The 25,399-nt window shown below is 39.1% G+C and overlaps 1 protein-coding gene across 1 annotated transcript in view; it reads right to left on the bottom strand.

Moving 5' to 3' along the window:
* Positions 1–1,780: 1,780 nt before the first annotated feature.
* PRDM6 (PR/SET domain 6) overlaps positions 1,781–25,399 on the bottom strand; it is a 105,637-nt gene continuing 82,018 nt past the window's right edge. The window contains exon 8 of the mRNA XM_085566464.1: positions 1,781–1,918. Within this exon, the coding sequence (XP_085422590.1) occupies positions 1,912–1,918 (7 nt within the window). The 3' untranslated portion in view covers positions 1,781–1,911. The remainder of the gene's footprint in view (positions 1,919–25,399) is intronic.

Here is a 25,399-nt window from a genome sequence, read left to right as displayed (position 1 = left end):
TGCTGGGCACATCAGACATTTCCATATCCTGAGAGATGCAGGACACTGCCACCGTCAGGCCTCTCCAAACTTCATCCACATGGGATAATGGCCTAGTCCTGGTCTGCCTTTTTCTTGCACATGGCACATACTGAAACAGAAGACGCATCCAAAATCCTAAAAGTAGTTTAAATTGCCTCTGGAGTTTTCAGAGTAAGTAGAAGCTGGAATACCTTCTGGGGAGGAGAAGCAGAGAAGGGACAGGAAGCAGCAGAAAGAGGAGGGACCCCCACACAGAAAAACTCAGCCTTTGTCCCTGTGACAGGCTTTCTTCTCTTTTTCCCTAGGTGAAATAGCAAATTCAAGACATTATGTTTAGCATGTGTCTATATCCTAACAACGACAACATTTTAAGTGAGGGTTGCTGTGATGGTGCTCGAGCTGTCTGAACAAAACATTTATTGTACACACAGGGAAACACACTGGGACCAAATTTAGGGTGGCTTTTCTAGCTTGAAGTTAAATTGTACAAAGGAATAGGTTTTATAGGATTTTAATTTATAGATGTCTTTTCCAAAGTGTCTTTATATCAAACAGGACACATCTACTCTATACTTCTTCTGCATGAAATCATTTTATTAATTTAATTTTGCACATGAGAGAAATATGCAAGCGCAAGAATCCATAAATACAGGCACGTTAAATATAAACCTTGCCCTAACACCAATAAAAGCTAGCAAAAATATTTGAAAACTTGAACTCTGTACAAATATGTAAGAAATCCACTTGGAGCCTGTTTAGAGACAGTTTCTGGGCAGAGGAGGGTGACAGAAGAGCGTGTCTGAGGCCGTGCACCCCTGGCCGGAGCAGGGACGGTCCCCACGTGGCAAACCTGCAGGCAGGGAGCGCGGGGTGTGCGCGGGCAGCCCCCCTTCGCAAAGCCGCGCCTGCCGGCTGCTCGCCCCGAGCCAGCACGGACAGACAGCACCCTCTCTCTTTAATCACTTAAGAAGTTACTTATGATATGCAACTAAATATTTAGTTGTGCAGAGGACAGCTTGTCACAGACAGCTTTGTTGCTAATGTATACAAATGCTGGTATGGCACTGGCTTCCTCCCTGCACACACAGACCTACACACACACTGACCACAGCCTAAATAAGCTGATTTATTTGTTTCGGTTATTTGATAAGTGCATCATACCTCAAACCCTACGAAACCACTTTAAGAGGATTATAAGTTTTATGATGTGAAAAGATTACCCTGAGTGTGCCGGGCAAAGTTTATATTCAGAGACTGTGCAGGAGGTCAGGCATTCACAGAGGCTGGAGAAAGAGGCTTGATAGATCAAAAAGGGACTTTCTTTGTTGCTACACCACTTGCTGGATTTTTTCCTTTTTCTTTTCTTCCATTAAAAGAATGGCTCTGACAAGCCCCAGCTTTGCTAACCTTGTGACACTCCTTTGCCTTACACTCAACAATGGGAATTTCAGGATCTACACTTTTATAAAAATAAGAAGCCATCATTTTACTGGCAAATGAAAAGAGGGGAGAATTGAGTCTGGGAGTTACCTGCAAAATGTGTCTGTGAGGCTGGTCCTGAACTGGGAGAGTTCTCACTCTCCTGTGGAGAGAGTGCCTCAGCCCAGTTTCCCTCTGGAATCCATGAGTACTCCACTGCCAAGCACAGTGCCCCAGGGAGGTTGGAGCAAACAGAGTACCTGTAGAGATGCTGGGTACTTACCCTGTCTTTGGTAGAGCTATCCCATCACCCTTCCCCATGGCTGGAACCAGCAACCACCAGCCCCAGTGCAGCTGAGAGTCCAGAGTGGTCAGCAGGTGAGGACAGAGGTAAGAATAAGGCTTGGCTTTGGCCTTGAACTCACAAAGTTGTCCTCATGTCATGTGGCTTTGTTGGGCTTGACACTTGTGTCATGACCTGGCAGAGAGAGGAAAATAATTTAGCCTTTTTTACCCTTATTGTTTAATGTTTGACAGATGCTTAGGGAATAATTGTAAATAGGAGGAGGAAAAAAATAGGTGATGTATGTTCCTTTTTAAAGGAATGGTCTTGGACAGCAACTGTTTAATACTGTGCTCTAGTGATGTTCTATTATTAACAGGGCAATGTGGATCAAAAGGGTAACACAAGAAAGAGAGCAGGAGCATGAGAGGAGGTAGTGCACACAACATCATGGAGGTTTGCTGTCCTCAGAGGCTTTGCTCAGGTGCTTGGGCAGAACTCAGGGATGTTGCCTGGGGGTTTTGCTTTCCCACAAAGTTTTCTGGGTCCTGCCAGACCTCATCTCCTCTGTCCCAGCTGCATCAAAGTGGGGTCCATATTATCCTCACCCTGCCTCCCCCATCACATGATTGGGCAATGCTGCCCCATAGAGCTCTATTAAAAAACATGCTTGTGCCCAGTGCTACACAGCCCACAGTACTCTGCTGTTACTAAAAAAACATTTATATTATATTCTGTGTCCTGTGTCTTTCATAAGGAAGTTTTTATGTGTCACCAGAAAATACTGGGTAACACACTTTATTAGCCTCATGATACTGTGGCCCATCAATACTTGTCGAGGCCTGATGAGATCACGCTAAAATTGTTAATGAGAGGAAAGGAAGGAGGTGGAGTAGTGGGAAATACCTTTAGGAAAGAATCCATTAGAGGGAGCAGTATTGCAGGTAAGCATGCAATGTGTTTTCCAGTGTAAAACAGCAGTTAGCTGCTCAGCCCATCACTGAAGTTTAAACCTAACTTTCATTTAATAACAAGCATTCCTTTATTCAAGGAGAGAAGAAATTCTGCATTAGCAGAACATGCTTGTGATTACTGTGTGGCTCTTTCAACCATTTTCAGCCTCCTTAAGATCCATTATTTAGGAAAGTACTTAGGTACTTGAACAGATGGAGTGTTGTTGGGACGGTCTCATTTACTCTTTGTTAGACCAAAAGATTTCAGCCTGGCACAGCTGAGCATTGATTACTCACTTGGAAGAGTGTTCTTGACTTGGATTTTTCCTCTTCAGTGAGGACTTCACTGAGGTTTCTTGGAGAAGGAGGTGAATAATTTTTACTTTTTGCATCTTCATAAAATCTCAAAGCTAAGGCTGAGCCTGCTGCCAAAGTGATCTGAGTGTCACACGGGCAAGGTGAAAGATATGGTGAGACAGGAGCCACCACGCAGTGATCACCAGGATGTATTTAAGAAATGTGTCTCCAGGTTATGTTTGCTTTTCAAAGCCTACTACTGTTGCTTGGTACTGATAGTGCACAATTCTTCTCTGATGTATTTTTTCATCCAGGGTCAGAGGAAAGTAAAGTTTTTGTGACAGAACAGCAAGATTTGTTAGTCATATGACTTTCCTTGGATTGCAGCAAAAGTCTGCAGCTCTAGTGCTCACTTCTCATCCCTCCAAACTCTTGAGTTTCTAGGATGACCCTTTAGATTGCATTGTGAAAAGCCCCAGATACATGGATGACACCTTGTGTGAAAGCCACAGAATTTACTGAAGTTGTTTTGCACACCTGGCTAAGAATGAAACAAGGTGTTCAGTGGTTTACACCCCTCAATGTAATGCAGACCAGGCTGATGTCAGATGCCAGGCTGGTTGCTCAGTGCTACCAGCCTAGATAGCACTTTGTCTGGTTTAAGAAGTACAAATATCTGTAACTTGGACACTCCTTGCTCATTTTGTTCCAAGTGGAGAATTTCGGGAAAAAAATGAGGAAGGAATCAGATCAGACCCTGGTAATTCATCCTTGGCAGAGTGCTTGAAACACACCTCCTTATACTTTTCTAAGGATACAGATAAGAATGAATTTTGCATGTCTGGGACCAGCCATGCTTTAATAGGATAAACCTAGAAATCCTATTGCATTATTAGTACAATAATGTCCTAATAATTCGGATCCTAAGGAATTCATGTTGAGAAACAAATGGGTGCTTACCAGTCTTAGCAGAACAAATACAGAGAAATAAGCAGTAAACAATAATATCTCCTCAATCAGCTGAATATTTCAGAGAGTCCCTGGAGTTATTTTAAGAAATTCTCATAGATAGCCCTTGATCTGAGCTATGTCATCACTTCTGAGAGATTCCCTAAGGATTCTTGGCAGAAGCTACCTCATCCATGGTTAATAAGGTCTCTGTCTTCACAGCACAGTGAATGGACTCTTATGAACATTAGACACAGCACCAAACTTGGGGCTTTCATTAGAAGGCAGAAGTAGGTTGGGGTTTTTAGTGTATTTCTCCAAGTTTAAATTAAATACATGAACTCAGTAAGTATAAAGAGAGCAAGAAATCTCAAAACCAAAATTCCAGGTGAAAAAACCTCCACACAATCAAAACAACCAAAACAACAGAACAACCACAAAACGGAACAAAAAACTCAGTAAAAACCAGAAAGCAGCAATCATTAATCTGTACATGCTTTCACAAGCCAAACATATTTAGTTTTACTAAAAGGCACCTTCCTGAGCTACTGACCAAGGGAATAGAAATCAGTGCATCTCAGTGAGATAAAAATATGTTTCCCTGTGACCCCATGGAGTTGCTTGTCTTGCTGTGTATCTGTATTCTCATCTGCCCTAAAAAGAACTAGGACTCTGCATTTAACCACAGCAACCTCATTCCGTGGCTCTTCTAGAGCAGAGGTACTGTCAAATGCATTTCTGTGCAAGTCTTGGTGTGTGTGATGACTGCACTGGGTATAGAGATGACAAAGATGTTTAAAAGTATAAATTTACTGTCCATTGATTAGGAAAATTCCTGCAGACCCCATGATTTTTTTTTTTTTTAATGGATATCAGGTACAAAAACAAAGTTGTGAAATTGAATACAAATTTTCTTTGCTCAGGGCAAAATTCTGTGTTCATAGTTTATTCCTATGCCTTGTAGAACTATTCCAATTAACAATGCATCTGATAAATGGGAAAAAAATGTGCTAAATACTCCAGTCTTGGTGGAATATTTCAATTCAGAAGGGACCATTAGATCATGCAACATAATTTTTGTTTATCAAGGAGCTTTCTATTTAATCTATCTATGCTTAGATAGGGTCCAGTGGTCCCTTTGGCTGGAGAACTCTTGCTTTGACTTAACCATATCTTCCAGAAACATTGTCTAGCTTAATTTAGGCACTAAGCATCCTGCCTGCCCACATGCAAATCCTATGTATCCCTGCCAGGTTGATGGAAAGAGAATTCTTCAGTAAGTCTGAGAGGGTCAGGTTCTGAAACAGACAGCAGGAGGGAGAAAATTTTTCTAAACCCATTTGCAAACAATTTTCACTAAACACTTCCGTAAACCTTCTGGGCTCTGTAATTGAACACTGGCTTTGAGCTCCAGCCTTTTATTGGCAGTGTGTCTTGGCTTGATCTCATGCCTCCAGTGTTAAAAGCCAAGTTTTGAAAATTAAACTGTTGGGTTGACTATGGGTTTGATACACCCTCAGTCCAAGTACAGCAGTTTTTTAATCTGTTTGTATTTGTTTACAATGAAATCAGTCTTTCAATCTTTTTTTTTTTTTTTCAGTTTTTCCTCTTTTTCCACAAGAATAAATAATAAAATCTGTTCATTTAAACTGCTTTTCTTTCTACTGAATTCTGGAGTCCGTATGGACATACGTGGCTCTGACTGTTGTAAGACCGATGTTTCCAGTGCTTTCAGGTAATTCCCCTTCCCCAGTCCCTCTCATTGCAAACAAGTATGTGATGTGAATAGAGCAAGAGGTGATGGAAGCAAATGAGAGTGTGCAATGGAGATATACTTTAGGAATCAGATAAAGATAGGAAGAGTAAGGATCAAAGATGTCATCTATATTCCTCCAGATCAGCATTAATGAGGCATGATAGTTTTTTTATTTAGATCTTGGGGTTTACTTGTCATGGGCAAGAGAACCTGGTGAGATTAACTAACTTTGTTTTGGATTTAATAAAAAGAAATCTTCACATAATTTTGGTTTTTTTTTCATCTGTGAGCCTCATGTGATGCCTTACTGTTGTGCTTCCATGAGTTCTGCTATTGCAATACAATGACATTCACTTTTCATCTGGTCCTTCTCATGGACAAGAGATGAACTATTTGTTCCCAGCTCTTAAGGCTACTGGGCATACTGGCAGTACCATTAGACTTTCTGTGCCCTTAATATAAAATGCAGACAAATGGTAAATGATTTGCCACATGTGTCATGTGGTAAGATAGATGTATGTATGAAATATGTATATGGATGTCTGGATTTTTTTTGTTAACTGGAGTGTGTTACTCCCTTCATTTTTGCCTGACTAATAATACAATACCATGTTAGTTTAAAGCTAACTTAGGAAACTATGTAGCTTAAGGGACTCATAACTTTGTATTCTTCTGGGAACTTGCCCAGACGCTCAAAGTGTTCCCACAATAAGGTGGACTAAGTGTTTGCTGGTGAGACATCATATGGCAGCTTTGAGATGTCTATCACTCGTTGTACAGAGTTCTAATTTTTTCCTTACAATTCTCAATATCTCTTGGGAAAGTTTACCTTAGAAAACTGTTGTGAGAGTAGAATGAAAAGATTTGGTTTAGCAAATGGAAATATGAAGTTTTGATAATTTTCCTCACCCTAAGTAACACAGAAGCTCAGCACGGCTCTCCTGTCAACCATCCTCATCAAACAGACAGGTGCTGCTCTACTTTTGCATTCATTTAATCCAGGACGCATTTGCATTTCTCATTAATTTGACAGCTTCCATTTGGGAAGCATTCTTTCACATATATTTGCAGAGCCTATGGCTAATAGGATAATTCAGGCAGCTGTTGACCATAGTGTCACAGGGACAGGAATACACCCTTGGGAAAACCACTCATGCACATTTGTGTGTGCACAAACTTATGCACTCTTCCTCACACACTCGTTCTTTCCTCTGCTCCTTGGAAACCCTGCCCTTACAGGGGCACACATGGACTCAGTGCATGTGCAGCACTAGAATGCCACTGAAGCTAAACTTTAACTTCCTTGCATAAAACTAATGGTGCTATTTAAATACAATAAAAACATGCAGAGCTTCACTGCCAAGTTGTGCAAGGTCACACTGCAATGTGTTGGCTTTAAAGATTTCTAAGGAGCCTGTTTTCTTGAATAATAGCAGTTGGAGAAATGCATTTATCTGAAGAATGAGACTGTTATACATTTCTGTAAATCAAACCCTAGCTAAAAACAGTTCCTTAATATCCCTTTTCTACTTCAACACTTTGACTGTGGCACACACTGAGCTAAATCCTGCCCAGCTCACATAAGCAAACCTCAAATTCATGCTGGCATGACCAGCCCTGGGCAAATGTAGAAGATAGCTCGAGAGACTCCACACAAGCAGGAATATAAGGGTTTCCTGCTTTCTGCACGTGAATATTGGAAGTGGTACCAGTCCCAAATTTATCTTCTAGATGGGCTCAAGCCATACCAGGTTCCAGATAAACCAAGCTTGTGGGAAGTGATATAAATCTGATGAACTGAAGTACATAAAAACAGGGGATCCAGAGCTGCCACCTTTTGGGTTTCTATCACCCCTCCTGCACTTCCAGGCAATGCACACCATTAGTGGATGTCCTTGGGGTTCACAATGGGTGATACTGAAAGGTCTTCAAGGTACTGTTGTAAGTACTTTTCCCTTTAAATTTCTCCTTGTGGTTGTCAGGACCAGGGAAATGAGGCCCCATTCAGCACAGTTTCTTGTCACATGTGTTCATGAGACCGGCTCAGCTTCCTCCTGTTTGGAGAACATTTGGGCAGGATAAAAAGAACTGCTTTGGGGAATCCCTGATTGTGCAGCACTACCCCAAGCAATAGGTATCTGCTGGGAGGTGGCGTGGCAGGGTCCAGCATGAGCCCCCACAGCCAGGAGGTGCCTGGCGAGTGGGAGCATGCTGGTGGCATCACACTGCTCCCAACACTGCACCACAGCATGTGGGGCTGCCTTCTGTGACAGCTCCGCCAGCCAAAAACATGGGCAACTGTAAAGGGTTTTTTACAGATTCTATTAAATACTGCTATTCACAGGAAGCCTTAGAAAAATCTAACACTACATTCACTTCTGAGGTATAATAGATGGTAAGTCTTTTTTTTAAATCATTTTAATGCGATCATTTGTTGGGCCTTAGGGTAAAATTACATTTCACAGTTCCCTTGTTCCCATGCTATGTTAAAAAAGAGATTGATGTCTGAAATTTCAACTGTATTTGTCTTACGAATTTGTCCGACTCCCTGGAGAATAATTGTCTCATATCATTTGAAGGCTGGTAATTCCTTTGGAATGACCTCTATGTTATAATTACAGCAAGAGTACTAGCATGTACCTAGGCAAAGTGAAAGTTAATGTTCTTGGTTTCTAGCTTTGTTATTTTTATTAAACTGTTCCCCTTTAAAAGAAATACCTGGAGATATGGACTCTTACTCAAAAGGGCTTTTTGCAGATAACACAAAATGTTGTTTTTCCTGCAAAACACTTACATGCATTAACAATTATCTGAAGATTGCAACGTATTCTTAAAGTCATGTGTATTTCTGGAATATATTAGAAGAATTGGAGACTTGAAGATGTCATTTGCCTCAGGATTATTTATTTTATCCCACTTCAAATGTTTTGAAATTTTTAAATATATATTCAGCCATGGCTCATATCATTTTTCTATCATGATATGGGATTGAACTGAGAACAACCTAAATATACATTCACCTTAGGAAAGAAAATCCTTTAGAGCTGGGAAGAAATCTGGAGAAACTGGTGAGTAGAACAAAAGCCATAGAGAATTAGAGATGCGCTTGCAGAAGTAATGAGAAAGAGGATGCAATACATTGTACAGCTTTGTCCTGTTTGTGTTGGTCTCTCTGGACCATCAGCCCTGAGTCTGAGCCATGCTGGGGGTAAGTGAGGGGGTGCAAAGGGAAAACCCTCCCTGCAGCCCTGGGGGCACTCTCACTGATGTGCAGGCACTGGGATATAGAATTACTGTTACCATTACAACAATTTACATGCTCAATTCCTGTCTGCCTCAGCTAGGTGATAAATACCTCAAAATATTATATATTATAGGACCTATCCTATTCTTGATTTACAAGGTCAATTGCCTATACTAACCTCTCTTAATGTTGGTGGAAATTATTTTATAAATTTTCAGCACACCCAGAAAGGACATGGGAGTTAATCTGTCATGACTCTTCTCTCTAGGGGCAGGACCAGCATCTTACTTCCCCCCGCCATAGTTCTTACACACATTTTTGGGTGATATTTGAAGGTAAAAATGTGGTTTGGTGAGTGGGATGGGGCTGCATGCTTCATTTAAAAAGAAAGCATAGGCACTGCTTAATACATTTACTGCATTATAGTTCTAAAACAGGAACATGTATCATTTGTTATACTAATAGCTGAGATATTATTAGTATTTTTTTAGTCTCTGCCCACTGTGAAACTATAATATCTTATAGTGGATATCCATTATTTATTAGTGGATAAGTTTTCAGACAGGTTATGGCCTTAGACCAGCCCAGTTACAACTCTGAAACATTAGAGTAGTCCATCTTCATTATTAAGAAGTACATATCTATAACTGCTTAATAATTACTAAAAAAAGAGTACTCATTCTACTCTCACAACACTCCATCTTTTATATTCTCTTGAACAGTATCCTTGCTCAATGTCCTTGAACAATATCTACTTTTGTCCAGTGAGCACAAAACCAAAACTAAGACTTCTGAAGCCAGCTGATGAATCTTTAGGGGTAGTCTTTGCAGTTGTAGGCAACAAGAAACTTTTGGTCCATGTTTCAGCAGCTGAGTTAGTCTCTACTTTTTGTTCATATTTTCTCATAATTTTGGAGGGCTATGCCTAGTTTCCAAGCTAGTAACAACAACATATAATTTCACTTTTTTGGGCTGATTTAAAGCATATATGCTTTTTTAAAAAACTTAGAACAGGAGGTGCTCAAATTTGTGTCATAAATGGCCTAGAACACTCACAAAAATATAGGCTTTATTTTCAGTGACTTATATAAAGTCACTGAAAATAAAGCTTCCATAAATTCTTTTAGTTAAATGACTGCATATATTTGTAAAGCAGTCTTGCATGGAGGCAGTATGGTGACAGAATGAAAGGAAAATAAGAAACTTTGTTGAAGCTTAATGAGAATTAATGTTTTGGCCATTGAACTTGATGGATATGTTGGAAAAAGAGTTAAAGTGCTTTCTGTGTTAATGTCAGCTGACATAACAATTGTTTCCAGAGAACCAGACTTCTGAATCCTCATATAAAGCACTGGGAAACTTGAACAACACAAAAGAATGTAAGATTTGGAGAGAATGGGGGCAGGGTAAGGAAAGAAAAACATTATATAGGTTTAGCTACTTCCAGCTCATTTTTTCCCCATTGAAATAATGAACATGAGGGTGTCTCAGCAGCAGTCCAAGCCACATTTAGAGAGAGCCTCAAGACTGCTATCTTAGGCATAAGAATCATCCTGTTCATTTACCAAGCTGAACCAAAGAGTCTTTAATTCATCTTTGTAGTCCTACACTGAAATGAAATCTGGTTTATTGGATGAAAGGTAATAATGACCTTGGGGGAAAAAACTAATCTCTTGACTAGCAGAAAACTACTCTCCTCACTGAACTCAGAGGAGCCAAAAGCAGTGCTCAGAGCCTAGTGCTGTGCATGCACAGCAGGGAGGCAGAAAGACAGCCCTTTTTCCACAGCACAAGACCACCACTTCCCTGCTCAGAGGAGATGGAGGAAGCAAGAAGTATCCTCTGTGGCTGCAGCCTTGGACCCAAATACTCCATTGCTCTGAAGTTTTTAGTCTTCATCTGAGCCATGCTTCAGCACCCAGCCATGCCTTAGGGGTTCCCAATGGCTCCCAGAAATATCACACCCTTTGTAAACTCCTTTCTGCAAGGGAATTTTTTTTCCCTAAGTGCATCATATAATTGAAGATGCTAAAGAACAATTTTATTTGGTCTGGATCAACTGGTGTTTGAGCTGGCAACTGCCCACAAAAGTCCTCTGCCATAGTTATCATGTTGCATACATGATAACGCTGTATAAAACAATGAGTAGAATATGCACAATGTTACCAGTTTTTCATAAATTCAAAACTCAGATGAACACACAAATAACCAAGGGAAAAGATTACAGCATATTGGGGTAAATCAGAGGACACATTTATTACTGTGCCATACCAAAAGAAAAGCATTTTCATTGTGAAGAAAGATGTCTTCATTCTCACACCACACATGCACCAAATAATATCCTGATGACTTCCCATGGACTGGAAACCTATCAGTGGAAAATGAAGAAAGATATACTATCTCTACCTTCTCTCCCCCTCATATTTTCTGAAGCCATGTAGAAGTATCCATGCCATTTTTTTCAGAATTGTTCATGTATAAGGGCAGTGGGGGGATCTGAACAACATATTTTTTGCAAAGAGGACATTTGTAGCTCTTGTCTCAACTCCAGTGCTCAGCTCTTGTGATCCAGAACAGCTGAGAAAGGGGTTTTGATGAAATGACCCCTGGTTCCCACACACTACTTGGGCTGTGATAGTTAAGATTGTTCTTCCAATATATTTCAGTGACTGCCAGAGGCATTGTGGAGTATATTATGTCCTTCCTGCATGTTTTTTGAAAAGCCTGACCTGGTGAGGGCAAGTTCTTCAGTACAGTCTCTAGTTTTTAAAGCTTTCCTGGTCCCCACACAAGGCAACCCTGTAGGCTGTTACACTCCCAGTGTACATGTTGCTTGCATATAAGGTACTTCCATCAGTTTTAAAGTAGCCAGTTTCATTCTCAAAAATGCTTGAATAGCAACAGATTATATTTCACAAGATAACATCTCTGATTATTCCCAACAGCATAGATGTTGCTTTGGTCATGGAGAGTGCTAGCTACTTCTAGAAAAGCAAGAAGGGTGACCCTGGTAAATACAGGCCTGTTAGATTCATTTCAGTTGCTGGTAAAATTACAGAAAAAATTATTCTGGTAGTTAATGAAAAATGCTTGAAAGAGGTGATTGTCTTGCACTGCTGTGCATTGGTGTGGCCTCACATTCAGTGTTGTATGCAGTTCTGGGTACCACAACACAAAAAAGGCATTGAGCTGTTAGAGAGTGTCCAGAGGAGGGCCATGAGGATGGTGAAGGGCCTTGAGGAGAAGATGTGTGAGGAGTGCCTGAGGTCACTTGGTCTGTTCAGCCTGGAGAGGAGGAGACTGAGGGGAGACCTCACTGCAGTCACAACTTCCTTGGGAGAGGAAGAGGAGGGGCAGGTACTGATCTCTTCCCTGTGGTGACAGTGACAGGACCTGAGGAAACGGCATGAAGTTGTGCCAGGAGAGGTTTAGGCTGGATATCAGGAAAAACTTCTTCACCTAGAGGGTGGCTGGGCACTGGAACAGGCTCCCCAGGGAAGTGGGCACAGCACCAGCCTGATGTAGCTCAAGAAGAATTTGGACAACATTCTTGGTCACATGGTATGATTCTTGGGGTTGTCCTGCGCAGAGCCAGGAACCGAATTTTGATGATCCTTATGGGTCCCTTTCAACTCAGGATATTCTATGACTGTATGATTTTTAAGCCTTATTGCAAACCTCATTTTAGAAGGGTTCACCTGCCCTGGCTTCAACTTTTTCCATTTTTCCTCACATAGAAAACATGAGAAAAATGTGAGTCTCTTTCTTTGCATTGAAAAGAGATTGCTGGCAAACCAAACCCTACAGCAGCCTTGCAGCAATTCCAAGAGGAACACCATTTCTGTTTGGCAAGGCCCCACTGAACATCACACTGCCCACACCTTTTCCTATGCTGTGTGTTCAGTACAGATTGAATGAGCAAGATACAGCTGTGCTCACACCACAGCCCTGCTTTCAAAAAGATGGTGGTGGCTGGGATGTTGCTAGCCTTAGAGGCCGAGTTCCCCAGGCTACTATCAGAGACCCTCTGAAGGGAAAAGTTTAGGAACAATTTAGAAATTATAGAGCTATCATAAAGCTTTCATCAGTCAATAAAACAGTCTTTCCTTTTCATAAAAAAAACTCTCAAACATTTTTGTCTTATAAAAAAAATATTGATGCTGGAACCCTGAAAACTTCATCTGAACTTTTATTTTCTCTGCTTCTCTTTTCATTTCCTGTTTTTCTTTTCTTTCTATATGGTGAGTGCTTTCATGAGACCTTGAATTCTTTTTGATCCACTTATGGGTGAGGTGCCTTAAATAACACCTCCATGTTGCCTATCTCTGATTTCTACCAGGTCACCAGACAGCTATGACCTCTCAGAAGCTGTGGAGAGAGATGTCATCTTCAGTCCTCTGTATCATGCAAAACTGAGAAAGAACACAGTATCAGGTGGGGAGAAATAGGGAAATTCCAACTCCTCAATCATTTTTAAGGCTTCTTGAAAGAGCATTGTGAGAATGGCACACACTGAATGACCTTCTTGCTGTCTTTGCAAGAAAAACATTCTTTCTGTGAAGCACTCGCACCAGTATCATCACAAGATACTCCAGCCAATACACAGAACAACAGGTGCTGTATTTTTCCGTTTCAGTTAATTTTCCCTTCACAGGTGGAAAATAGAGAGCAGTTATCCAGTTGTCACCCCTGGCTGAGCCCCACCTTGCCTCACTCTGCAGCCTCCAGAGCTGCTGGTGTTTTCACAAGCTGCCCTGAAGCCCCAGCACAGGGCAGAGGGTGCATGCAGCCTGATTGTGACTATCTTATTGCATGAAAGCAGTATTCAGGAAATATTTGGCTCTGTTTTCCCAGTGTTTGCATAGTGATTAAACTTTTTTTTTAATTCAAGTCTTTCTTTTTGGGAGAGAGGCAGTGTTTATACCTGCTTGTGTTATACTTACTGGTTGAGTGTCTGCTTTTAATTGTTGACAATCAAATATTACTACAGGAAATGATAGAAAAGAATTACAGCTATTTTCCTCAAGGTGGTGCTGCATAGATAAAGCAGAGAGACTTTCATATGGTTTGATTACTGTAAATAAACTCATTTAGCATTTGTTGACACGTGAGTATTCCAGCACAAACCCTACTATGAGTTTTGACAATTTAAATATTTTGAGTCTATCTGTCACAAGAATATCTGAAGAAATCAGAAACACAGAAAAAAAAAAAATAAAGAAAAGAGAAAAATTAATCACATAACTTATTCACAGTGAATAATATGGTTTGCTCCATCTCTATCTCTGTACAGGCAATACTGCACAGCAGTTGACAGCCCTGGGTTGGTGACAATTAGGAAATCAGTTCTCCACACCAATGTCTTATTCCCATGACTCAAACTTTTACAATTTAATAGTAAGGGATTTTACATTATTGCTGGACAGTTGATTGAAAGTTGCTGTACCTGTTTTCAAAATGTTGTAAGTAAAAATTGATGTGATTTTGAAAATGGAAAGCTATTGTATGAAACTCTTTAGCATCAAGAGAGCTTCCTGGATTATGGCCATAAGCTGCATTTGCTCAAGTCAATTTTGCATTAATCAGTGTGCCTTGAAGATTACGTCCTATGTTTTTTTATTTAGTGGGTCGTATATTTTAAAAAGTGCCTTTAAGTGTTTTGATGAAACACATTAAAAATCTACTGTAATGCCTAGGTGGCTGACAGTGTTAATATATAGCAGGTACCTTTGCCTTTACGGTTTAAATAATCTGGAGGAGATGCATCATTATTTATTTTTAAATTTTATCACCAGAGATCTGTAATATCTGAAAATCAAAGCTATGGTACTTGTCTCTAATATTTTAAAAAATACAAATGAATGTTTTCCAACCATAAAAGCAAACTTTTAAAGGAAGTTTTCCAAGTAGAAAATACATAAATGATCTGATGTCTTTTACACCACCAAGAGAACATGAAAACTAACCCTGGCTATCTTTGTGCTGCCTACAGATTCCACAGAAGGAGCAGTGTAACATTTAGTATAACGGCAAAAGTCAGGCCATGGTTATCCTGATTTTCTAAATATTCATGGATCTAATGCTTTTCTATAGCCTGTCCAAGCATTTTGGCCACAAAATGGCCTTTTCACAACAACCAGACTTCATCTGAATTTCCAATTTTTTGTGAAGAGATCTGGCTGTCTTGGTGGTTCTACCAGCAGCAGAAGAATTTTGTAGTCTCACCTCTACTCCTGGGTGCAAAGGTGAGTACATGAATAATGGCTTTAGGGTTCAGCCCTCTATTCTAAGTTGAGACAAGCATGTGCAGACAGATACATGTCCTCTTCAACAGACAAATGACAATCACAAAAGAAAAAGCAGTTTGCACATGCTGATATAGCCAGTAAAAATCTCTTGACACCTGATATTGGCATGACCTGGTGGTGCTTCAACCCAACTTTCCTGTGCCCTGAAGGGAAGTGGAGGGAAGTGATAACCTGAAAGAAAGCAAATTTTCTACTTCAGACTGCAAGCTGCAGAGGCATGAAGACACCTCCCAAGACAGCCTTGGAATCTCTAGGGGTATGACAGAACTGTGTGAAAATGGAAGAGAAGTAAGCACAGCAGCCATGGTAAGAGAGGTATGCTTCAATCACTCTTTAGTAGGAATCCAGACAGTTCTTTTTTAGGGCTCTCTAAAACAACATTTTTGCAGGGAGAAGACCAACTCAAACCCTGCAGTAAGAGCTGCTTTGTTCATGCCCTGAAACTGCCTGGAACTGAGCTGAACTCCTGTGGGGAGGAAGCCTTCTCCTGCAATGGGGCCTCCATGGTGGGAAGAAAGGATGGCTATGGCAATTCACATATTCTGGAGGCCAGGATGTAGGGACCCAAGCTGTGAATATGAATATTCACAAAAGTTATACACACAGCTAAGAGCAAAGGACTGGCTTCAGCTCAGTCTAGGATTTGAGCACATATTTTGTTTCAATGCTAGTCTATCCAAACTAATTTGTCCATCTCTACTAATTTTGCCCAGTGGGCCCCATCTCACAGCTTTTAGTCTTTATTCAGGCTGTAAGCCCACTGACCTCAGTAAAAGCTGTGCCAGGATAAAGAATGAATGAGGACTGCAGGATTCAGCCTGAATATCTTGAATAGTGTTTAGATACGATTTCCTGTATAAAGATCTCCAAATATTTTTAAGTAAAATCATAGCGAAGTGGGAGGATGATAATAAGTTCAGTGACGTGATTTAGAATAATCACTTCTCAAATGTAGACATGGGGTAAAAGGTAGGAAGTGAACCTTTTCACAAAAATACAGCCTATGTCACATGCTGGGAGTGGTCAATGGGTAAACAAGTTCTGGCAGTGGTGAAGTTATATGAATACACAGGAATTATTTAGTACTTTCTTCTGACTAGACGCAGGACCACACAAATACAGATCTGTCACAAATATATATGAAGGAAATGATGACTCCAATCTATTACATTTAGTAGTATTCCATATGTTTTGCTGGGCTGATGACCTACTGCAACAGTATTAAAATGCACTGGGGTGCATTTTTTAAATTACAGAGGAAAAATGAGAGGAGTCTTTAAAAGACTTTGCATGTACAGCCAAATCCACAGTTGGTGCAGGTCTCCAAGGCTATACCACCAGTAAGGCTGAGTAAAGCCCTGGGACTGGAACAGAAGTGCTCACTGACTGCTGTATTACAGAAGGTCATTTAGCAAGTTTTACAAGCTGTTCTCTTGCCATATTTGAGTTACTCTAATTTTGCATTATTGTACAGTTTCACATCCCTTTCTATGCACATCCACTGTTAGAGGCTTTCCTGATTCTGATTGCCATTTGTTAAAAACAGAGAGAGCCTGAAGTGGTTCACTTAGGATGGGAAAGAAGAAAAGATGAGGGAGCTCCAGACAGAGGCTTTGAAGAAACAGAATGTTAAACCTGGAGACCTAGTAAACTTGAACTCCTGTATTTTGGCTAGTTCTGAAGTTGAAAATTTTGGAGTTTTCTTGGCCTTCCATCTAGATCTGACCTATCCTATGAGAGTATGTGGATATTTTTGGCTATTTAGAATATACTGTACAGATCACAGATCAGACAAATTAGAGCTGGCAAAAACCTTTCCTCATTTAGCTTGGCTGTCTGTCTGTGAAGGATCATTCCCTAGAGTCTGGTTTTTAGACTTCATAAGACAATCTAGAACTAGTGAAAAGGGGGAAGAAAAGGTCTTGATTTGGATTTTTATTTTTGGTTGTTGCTGTTTTATTTTTTTTTTGGATGTAAAATACTAGAATTTACACAGTTGTCCAGAAACTCTCTATATGCCTTGGTATGGGGGAAGATTTGCATGGCTATTTATTTTTGTGATAATCCATGCTTCAGGCAGATCTGAAGAATCTATTAACCACTGTCTGAGCTGATTTCCACCTGGGTGAGAATGAAGGACTACTGCATGTCATGTAAATAATGCATCACAATAGAGTCTGTATTTTAGTATTTGCACTGCAGTAGCACTTTTCAGTCCTTCAGAATATTCAGTCACACATGAGTAATGTCCAAACCACAATTACAACTATAACACAGGAACATCTTTCACAACCCTTACAGTGGGAAAAAAACCCAAACCAAACAAAAACAAAAACAAAAAAACCAAAACAAAAACAAAACAAAACCAAAAACAAAAATAAAAACAAAACACCAAAACAAAACAAAAAACAAACCACCCAAAGACCAAAACACTTAAAAGAACCTTCAAAATACCTGAAGATCCTTCTGCCTTGATTGCTTCTAGGTCACAAGAGAATGCACTTCAAGAAAGCTCCCCACAGTGCCTATCCAGAAAAGGGGGCTGAAGGTTGTAAAAATCCCTTAGAGAGCCTGGTTACACTGCATTTTTTTCTCCCTGCTTTTCACACCATGTGGAGTTTGTAGGCTCAGCCAGCTCTGGATCTTTCCTGGCAAATGGATGGGTCACAAAACAGCACACTGCTGGTCTGATTGGGGCTGAGAAGGTATTGTATCCTCACAGCATTGTATTAAACTTCCCTGTTGCTGGGTTAAAACTGAGAAAAAAATAATCTCTACTTTCCTTTTGTTTTGAATTGCCAGGCATAACATTGCCAGGTTTAACATAATGCTTTAAAAATTGCATGAGCCCCATATTGTGTTTGCTTTTTGACAGGTCTGACTCTGCTTCATTAACAGGCTCCTTCTGGCATAACACTTTTGCACCCATCAAATTTACCTGTTCTTAACTGTCTTGAAAGAAACTCCAAACTGTGAGTAGTAGTTAATACTTCTCTATGTACCACATCTGGTATTGCTTAAGGTTATGCATAGGCTCTTAACAGTCATTTTCCTTTCTGCAGTACAAAATGAAACATATTGATTATAATTTGTTTCCACTCCCTTTTATCTTTTTTTTTTAAATCAGAATTTGGAAGAAAAATATTCCAGGAGTACTTTTCTCTATTTTTCCTTTGTTTCTGCAGCAAGCTAATTCCTATGAAAAGCAACCTTCAATGAAGGCGAAAGGATAATTTTCATTGTGATTTTGCCAAATTCATGTTTTCTCTTATGAAAATCCTCTAATAATCTCAAAAGATTGGATAGAGATCTTAAAGTTAGGGCACAGAATATCAATCAACACATCCCTCAGGGTTCTGTAGCATTATGAACCAATCTAATTTTTCTGTTGGGATTATCACAATTACTTTGTGAATCATGTAGATATCTTTCAATAAGGTGGACTGAATACCCTGAGTTAGAAAATGTTATTGTCTTACAGACAAATGAGGGCAGCAGCATAACCCTAAGAACGTGAAATTTCAGTGAAGTCAGTGGGATTTACCTTGTTCATGAAAGAGGAACTGCAAGGGAAATTGACAACTGACAAAAGTTCCTTCTGTCCTATGCCCTTTGATAACTGACTCTGGACTTGCTTTTCAGTTTTATACTATTTTCTATTTTTTTAAAATTTAAAATACAACAGAATTAAGGATCCAATTAGCTTCTGTAACAGATCTGTCATCCAAATTATTAAAGAGAAAATATTTGTTTCTTAAAGTACTGTGCTTATGTTACTTTCAATTTGAAATTTGTTTTCTTTAATATCCTCTGTCATTGCAAGAGAAGCATCAACAAAGCCATTCCATTGATAAGTCTCAAAATAACCTGGGAGATGTTTTAACAGTGTCCAGTTCCCATGAGAGGTGTCCAGTCTGACTATGAAATGCAATTGGGTCCAGGAACTTTTGGACCCTTTTTCCCCTACTTCAGCCCCCTCTTTTAGGTTTTCTGCCTCTGCACACTCCAGCCACATCCCTGATCCAGATCAAAAATGGAGGTAAAACTGTGACATTTGCCATGCGGTGCACCTCTACCTGACACAACCTGAAGGACTATTTTAACCTTTATTAAGTTAAATAAGGCTTTGAATTGGATTTTAAAACATTTTTTTTCCATCCTAACAGTACACTCTTCCCATATATGGAAGAGCTTTCTTCCAGTCCTCTGCCTACACCTTTCAACAGTGTTCTCTAAGCTATTTTCATTTCTGTTTCTTAATCTGCTCCCTATTTCTTTCTTTCTTTCTGAAAAAAAACATTTCTCTTGCACCAGATTCACCATCATCCCCTTGACCTCTTTCCTGGCATGTTCTGTTCTATGAGGAGGTCCCCATCTGGGCCTTGGCATTAGGAGGAGAGAGTAACTGACCAGTCTTTCATACTATGGATAATGTTTGAACATGCTTTGTGCTGTTCCAGCAACAGAAGAAACAGTGAAATTCTAGGAAACATCTTCTCAATTAATTCCTTTGCTTCTGTCTTCCTAAGTAGCCTTATTAGGGAGTAGGATTATTTGGGAACAGTTTTCCTGGAAAGGACAAATACTACCATAGTGATGCAGCTATACTATTCTTTGGCCTCATGGCTGTAAATTTCCATTTCTTATCTCATATCCAAAACTTGTCTAATTTGATCACTTCTTTGCTCTAAAAAATATTTGCAAATTATTCTAACACGATATTTTATTCTGTTAAGTGTATCTGAAAAAGAAATATAAGCAGTGAATAAGAAATGTGCTTTGAGAATAGCCTTATGGAATGACAAGAAAATTATCCAATAGAGATGGTGTGTGCCTTCTTTGCACAGTGAAATTTTGTTTTCTGGTCACACTTTTCATGAGCAGAAGACACATAAGTGCCACCAGTATTACCTTGTGATTCGTTGTACTTGCAGTACTGCAGGATGATGAATTCAGATGTATCTGCTGGGAACCAAGCATTATCAAGAGGATTTCACAGAGGAAAACTAATTATTTAAAGGAGCAGCTGAAATGTATTTCTGTTCTGAATGTCCCCTAGAGCCTGGCTAGTAGGGACATTCAGCCCATAAATATGGACTAAACTCAATTTTCATAATTGATTTGCAGTACATCTTTAAGTGCTAAGGAGGCCAGGTGGTTCAGCAGCAACTGCAGCTTGATTCCTGTACAATAAAGTATATGTTCATGCTGCACTCAGGCAAGTTATACCATGGACAGTTGAGGCAAATAAGAATCCATGCAATAATTCTCACTCCATCATTTTCGGACATTAGTGACTTACAGGTCCTGATCTTAGTTCTGAATTTGCCTTCGTTTTCATTGATTTTGTGGTATATCTGATGCCCACTGCAGTAAATTACTGAGATCATAAATGATGACTCATGAAGCCGAGAGTGAAGTCAATGCCATTGGGGTGAACAAAATTAATGGATGCTGGTGGATGATCTTTGTGCTTTCCTGTATCTGTTGTTTGAACTTTTTCATTGTGCATGGACCGTAGGAAGCCTGGTGATGTGATCACAAAAAAACAGCTCCATGGCTCACTTTTCTTGTGCCTCAGTAAATGAGCAGGGGGATGAGGAAAGGGATGCATGAAGTATTTCAGTAAATTTTTAAAACTTCTCTATTTCTTAGATAACTAATGCTGATCTAGTAGTTGCAGAATTGTGATCTTTACAGCAGTAGACCGGCAGAAATTGAGGTAACGTTATCTAAGGCCGTTATAACCTTTCAGTGGCATAAGGTTGGTCTATATTTGGAATATCTTTCCCCTTTTTCAGGGCAAAAGGAAAGAATCATTACTCTCATATTTTTTTGACAGTACTGCTGAGGCAATCTTCATGCTGCCTAAAAACCTGGCATTATCTTTCCTTAGGAGGCTAAGTCACTCACAGCAAACAATAGTGGACCCTTTGAGAAATACTTTCCATATTGCTTAATATACAAATTAGGAGAAACGCTTCACTAACTTCAACAGAATATTTTTGAGGAAAATATAGTCAACCGGGACTAAAGGAGCTTTCATGGACTTACATTAATAAAGGGCTCCTTGATAGAATTAAACCAGTATTACTGGTCATCCAAAAGCTGCCTGTTACCACATACACCACAAAACAACATCTGTGGTTATATGATGTTCAGCAATAGAGATTGCATTGATTTGCAGTTCAGTGACTGCAAAGTAACCATCAGTGTTTTGATGGCTCTGTGTTTCTTACACAGATCCAAGTCAGCGTTTGCCACTGTCAATGTAACATGAATCTTCCATAATCCTCATCACATCAAGAGAGCTTACCAAAAATGATGCCCACTTGTTTCCTGTCAATGACAGCGTCCCTGTTCTAGAGTATACTGGGTTTTTAAGTACTACAAAGTCAGTCATAAGGCTCTTAGATACATCTGTACCCAATAGGGGCACCATATTAAAGTAGCTCCAAGGACAAAAAATCTGATGTTTGAACAAAGAAACTATTTCTACTAAGTATGAACAATACCTGAAAGAAGCAGATTGGGAATTGAAATTACACCATTCCTTGTTACTTTCAGTGTTTTGGTGTTGCCACCATTGCAGTGGTCAACAGTAGAATAGCACTTGAGTGGGAAAGTAGTTGGCCACACAGTGACCCCTCTGATCAAATACAATGCCAGTGCAAGTCTTGGGATTTCCAACATTATAAGCCGTATAGAGAAGCATTGCTATAGAAAACATGCCGACTCTAAAAAGCCTTTTAAATTCTCAAATAAAAAGCCTAAGAAATTTATGACTGTGTTGCTAGATGTGGAGGCCAAGTAAACTCACAATGTTGATCTTAGTTGTGTTCAAATTTCTTCTGCCTTCTGGCACTTTGAACTGTAGTGGAAAGAAATAATTTACTTCTAGCAGCTTTAAGCATTTGGAAAAACAAGGGTACCATGGAAGAGCACTGAAAACATAAGTTATGTCACATAACTGGTCACAGAACTGGTGTTGGGTACCTTTCCTCTCAGACACAGCAGATCTATAGTGATGTGTGTGGGCACATTTAAAAAAAATCCCTTGGACAAAATGTGGTGCCAGCACCTGGGTTACTGGCTTTCAACATCAGGCTATACTCATTTAAAACTCCATTGCAAGAAAAGAAACACAAAGCCTGAGCTTCTAACCCTGAAGTTTCTTGCTGAAAACATGATTGTCTTTGTTAGACAATTTATATTTAAAGATATTCTTTGTTTATCTGTATATATACATCCTTTTTGATAATGGTTAAGTTTGGGATGGAATACAAAATGTGGTCTTCCTCTCCTTAGGCTTTTAATTGCTCTGCAAGTTTCACATTTAGGAAAGAATCTATTCAACTTTTCACATTATTAGAGATCAGAGGTTACAGAGTGCTTCCAGAGCTCCCAGAGCAGGGCAGCTGAACAGTGCGGGTGCAATCGCCCTCTCCAAGGCAAGATATATTGGATGAAATCTCTTGGAGTAGAATAGCAGTCATACATCTCATTTGGAAAGGTTTTGGTTAAAAGAAGGTTATTTTTCATTTCTTTAAGGTGCATTTAATTTTAAATGCAGGGTAAAGATAGTCAAAAAGTCTCAAGTACTACTGTGTGTAAGAGCAGTCAGATGATCTATAATGTGGAAAATTACCTTAGATTAATGCAAGGCAAAATGCTGTTTTTTGAACCCAGAAACAAATTAAACACTTATCTCAAAAGTAAATTTAATGAAAATTTTATGTGTGACTTATACATGTTCTGGTTAAGGTTATTAAAGTTAGACAGTAAGATTTCCTGGTAGAAATTTTCTTTCTTGTTTTTATAAGATCTCATCTTTATCACTTTATTCCCTTACCTTTGCATTTTCTTTTCACTTCTGAAAATTCTGAATCTTTAAAGAAGAAAGAATTAATAAAGATTAGGAAGAGGGAGAATGAGGGTGAATGCCTGCATGTGTACCTATACACACACAAGGTGAGTGTGAAATCCATGAGTTACACAGATCAGCAAGACTATATGCTACTAGAGACACTTATTAAAAAAAAAAACATGATAGACAAAAAAGTGTAAAACCATCATGTCTTACATCTAGCCTAGATCTTCTGTTATGTGTGATTAGTTAAGCCATCTCTTAAAATTGTTACAAATTAAGCAATGCATGCAATTAGGATTTTCCTATTGCTTTTTTCCTCCCTTTCCTTTATTTTCTTTTTAAAGACCCCCTAAAAACATCCCACAAGACATTTTATCTTGAAAAGGCATGCTTCTCTTTTCTCATTGCAAATCATTGGTTTTGTACTATGCACAGACCTAAACAAAAAATCTATGCAAGAAAAAATGTTTTTTACTCTCTGACCAAAATTTAACATGATTGTCTCCAGAGCAGATTTGTTTTTGAAATTTTATTTTTAATGTAATGAGATCTAGTGTTTTTCTTTGTTTTAATACAGAATAATTGCATTCTTCAGTAGCATAGACTATGATTATTAGTTTATTCAATGTCTGATGATCAGTCTATTAAAATGCACTATTATGGTTAGGCAGAATCACAGGTACATTTTACTTTACATTGAAGCTGAATAATTTTTCTGAAAGTTCACTGCATCTGTCCTCTGAACAAGAATATGCTGCTTGCAAAAATAGAACAGTGAGGAAAGAAAAGAGATTTGGCGAGGCTGTGTTTATTGTTCAATAAATCACAGTCACTATAAGTGACCTGCTGACTTCAAGTTCTTTAGGTCAAGGAACCCTTTGGTATTCTGCAACTTCACCTCTTTGCTGAGCCTCTTAATCAAAAGTGTAAAGCCAGAAAGAACATCAAACAATCAAGAGCTGGATGATTGGATTGGTTATTTTAAATGACAACAGCTATGGTTGTGACAGATTTGAGGATAGATTGCATCATCTCAGCCTCACTAAGTAGGTTGAATAGGTTGAGCATTTTGTAAAAAACAGCTCCCCTCCCTCCAAAACAAATTTACATGAAGCCATCATTCAAGGTACTTTGACAATTAATTTACTACACATGTAAAAACTGCAGGGATTAGAAAAAAAATCCAGTATAGTGACACCTCAGCTTTGCTATAAGAGAAATTAAAAATAATATTTAATGTCTTTACTATATTAACATATATTCGCTGTACTGTTTTATTCAGACTTATCTCCTAATTCAACCTGGTAATCTGTACTGGTTCCTGTGATTTTACTTGTGCTGTTAATGACACATTCAAATGTGAGAGGGCTACAAACCCAATTGAGGCACGAAGAAATGACGATTGATGCAGATGCCCTTTCTCTTCTGCAATTTCTGAAACGTGTGATTTCCATGATAGCAAACATCACAATAGAAAACAAGGTAAAATCAAAACCAAAAACAACATCTGGATCATTACCACAGGCTTGTTTTATATAACAAGCCAATAATATAAAGGAAGCTATACTGCTCTTTGCTGGGGTGGAATCAGATCTGGGAACTTTTACATCTGAAGATAATCTAGACACATACTAGAAGCATGCTTCTTGCTGAGGTATCCATGGGACTGCCATGGGATTTTATGGGCAAAGAGCCTTTGTGCTTAGGCTGTTCGCAGAAAGGGAGCTAACAAGCAACCTTATTTAACATGGAAAAATCCTTAACTAGGAAGGTGCCAGCAAACAAAGGAGAGGGAAGAGAAAAGCCACACATGGCTTAAAATTCTTCTATCATCTACAGTGTAACTCCTTAATACATATTATGTGCACAATGTATTCCCTCCATTAGGACTTCGGGTGAATTAAGGTCATATGACTGTGCAAGACTGATAGAGAAAAAGTATTTTTGCAGCCACAGTTAAAAGTAAAGTAATTATTTTAAAATCAATGATGTTATGCAAAAACTTGCACAGAAGAACCAGCCATTGAACTCTACAGAGTATCATGATCTGTAGTATAAAATTGTTCATAATTTTTTCCTTTAGTAATTCGATCTAGACAGAAAGCGCCTCTTGAAATATTTTTAAATGAAAATGAGCTCTTGAAGAGTGGATTCTTCCACAAATAAGCCCATTTTATAGAGATATTTAAAATTATTTTCCCCTAAAACTTACAGAAAATATTTCTCTCTTCCTTTTTCCTCTCTCTTTTTTTCCTTTTTCCCCAACTGCCAGCAAACACTTTACTTCTCTAGAGAGAAAT

Source organism: Lonchura striata, chromosome Z, assembly GCF_050655825.1.
Source record: "Lonchura striata isolate lonStrDom1 chromosome Z, ASM5065582v1, whole genome shotgun sequence".
NCBI classification, from domain to species: domain Eukaryota; kingdom Metazoa; phylum Chordata; class Aves; order Passeriformes; family Estrildidae; genus Lonchura; species Lonchura striata.
Note: the sequence above shows the minus strand (reverse complement) of the source record. Positions and strands in the feature narration are given on the sequence as shown.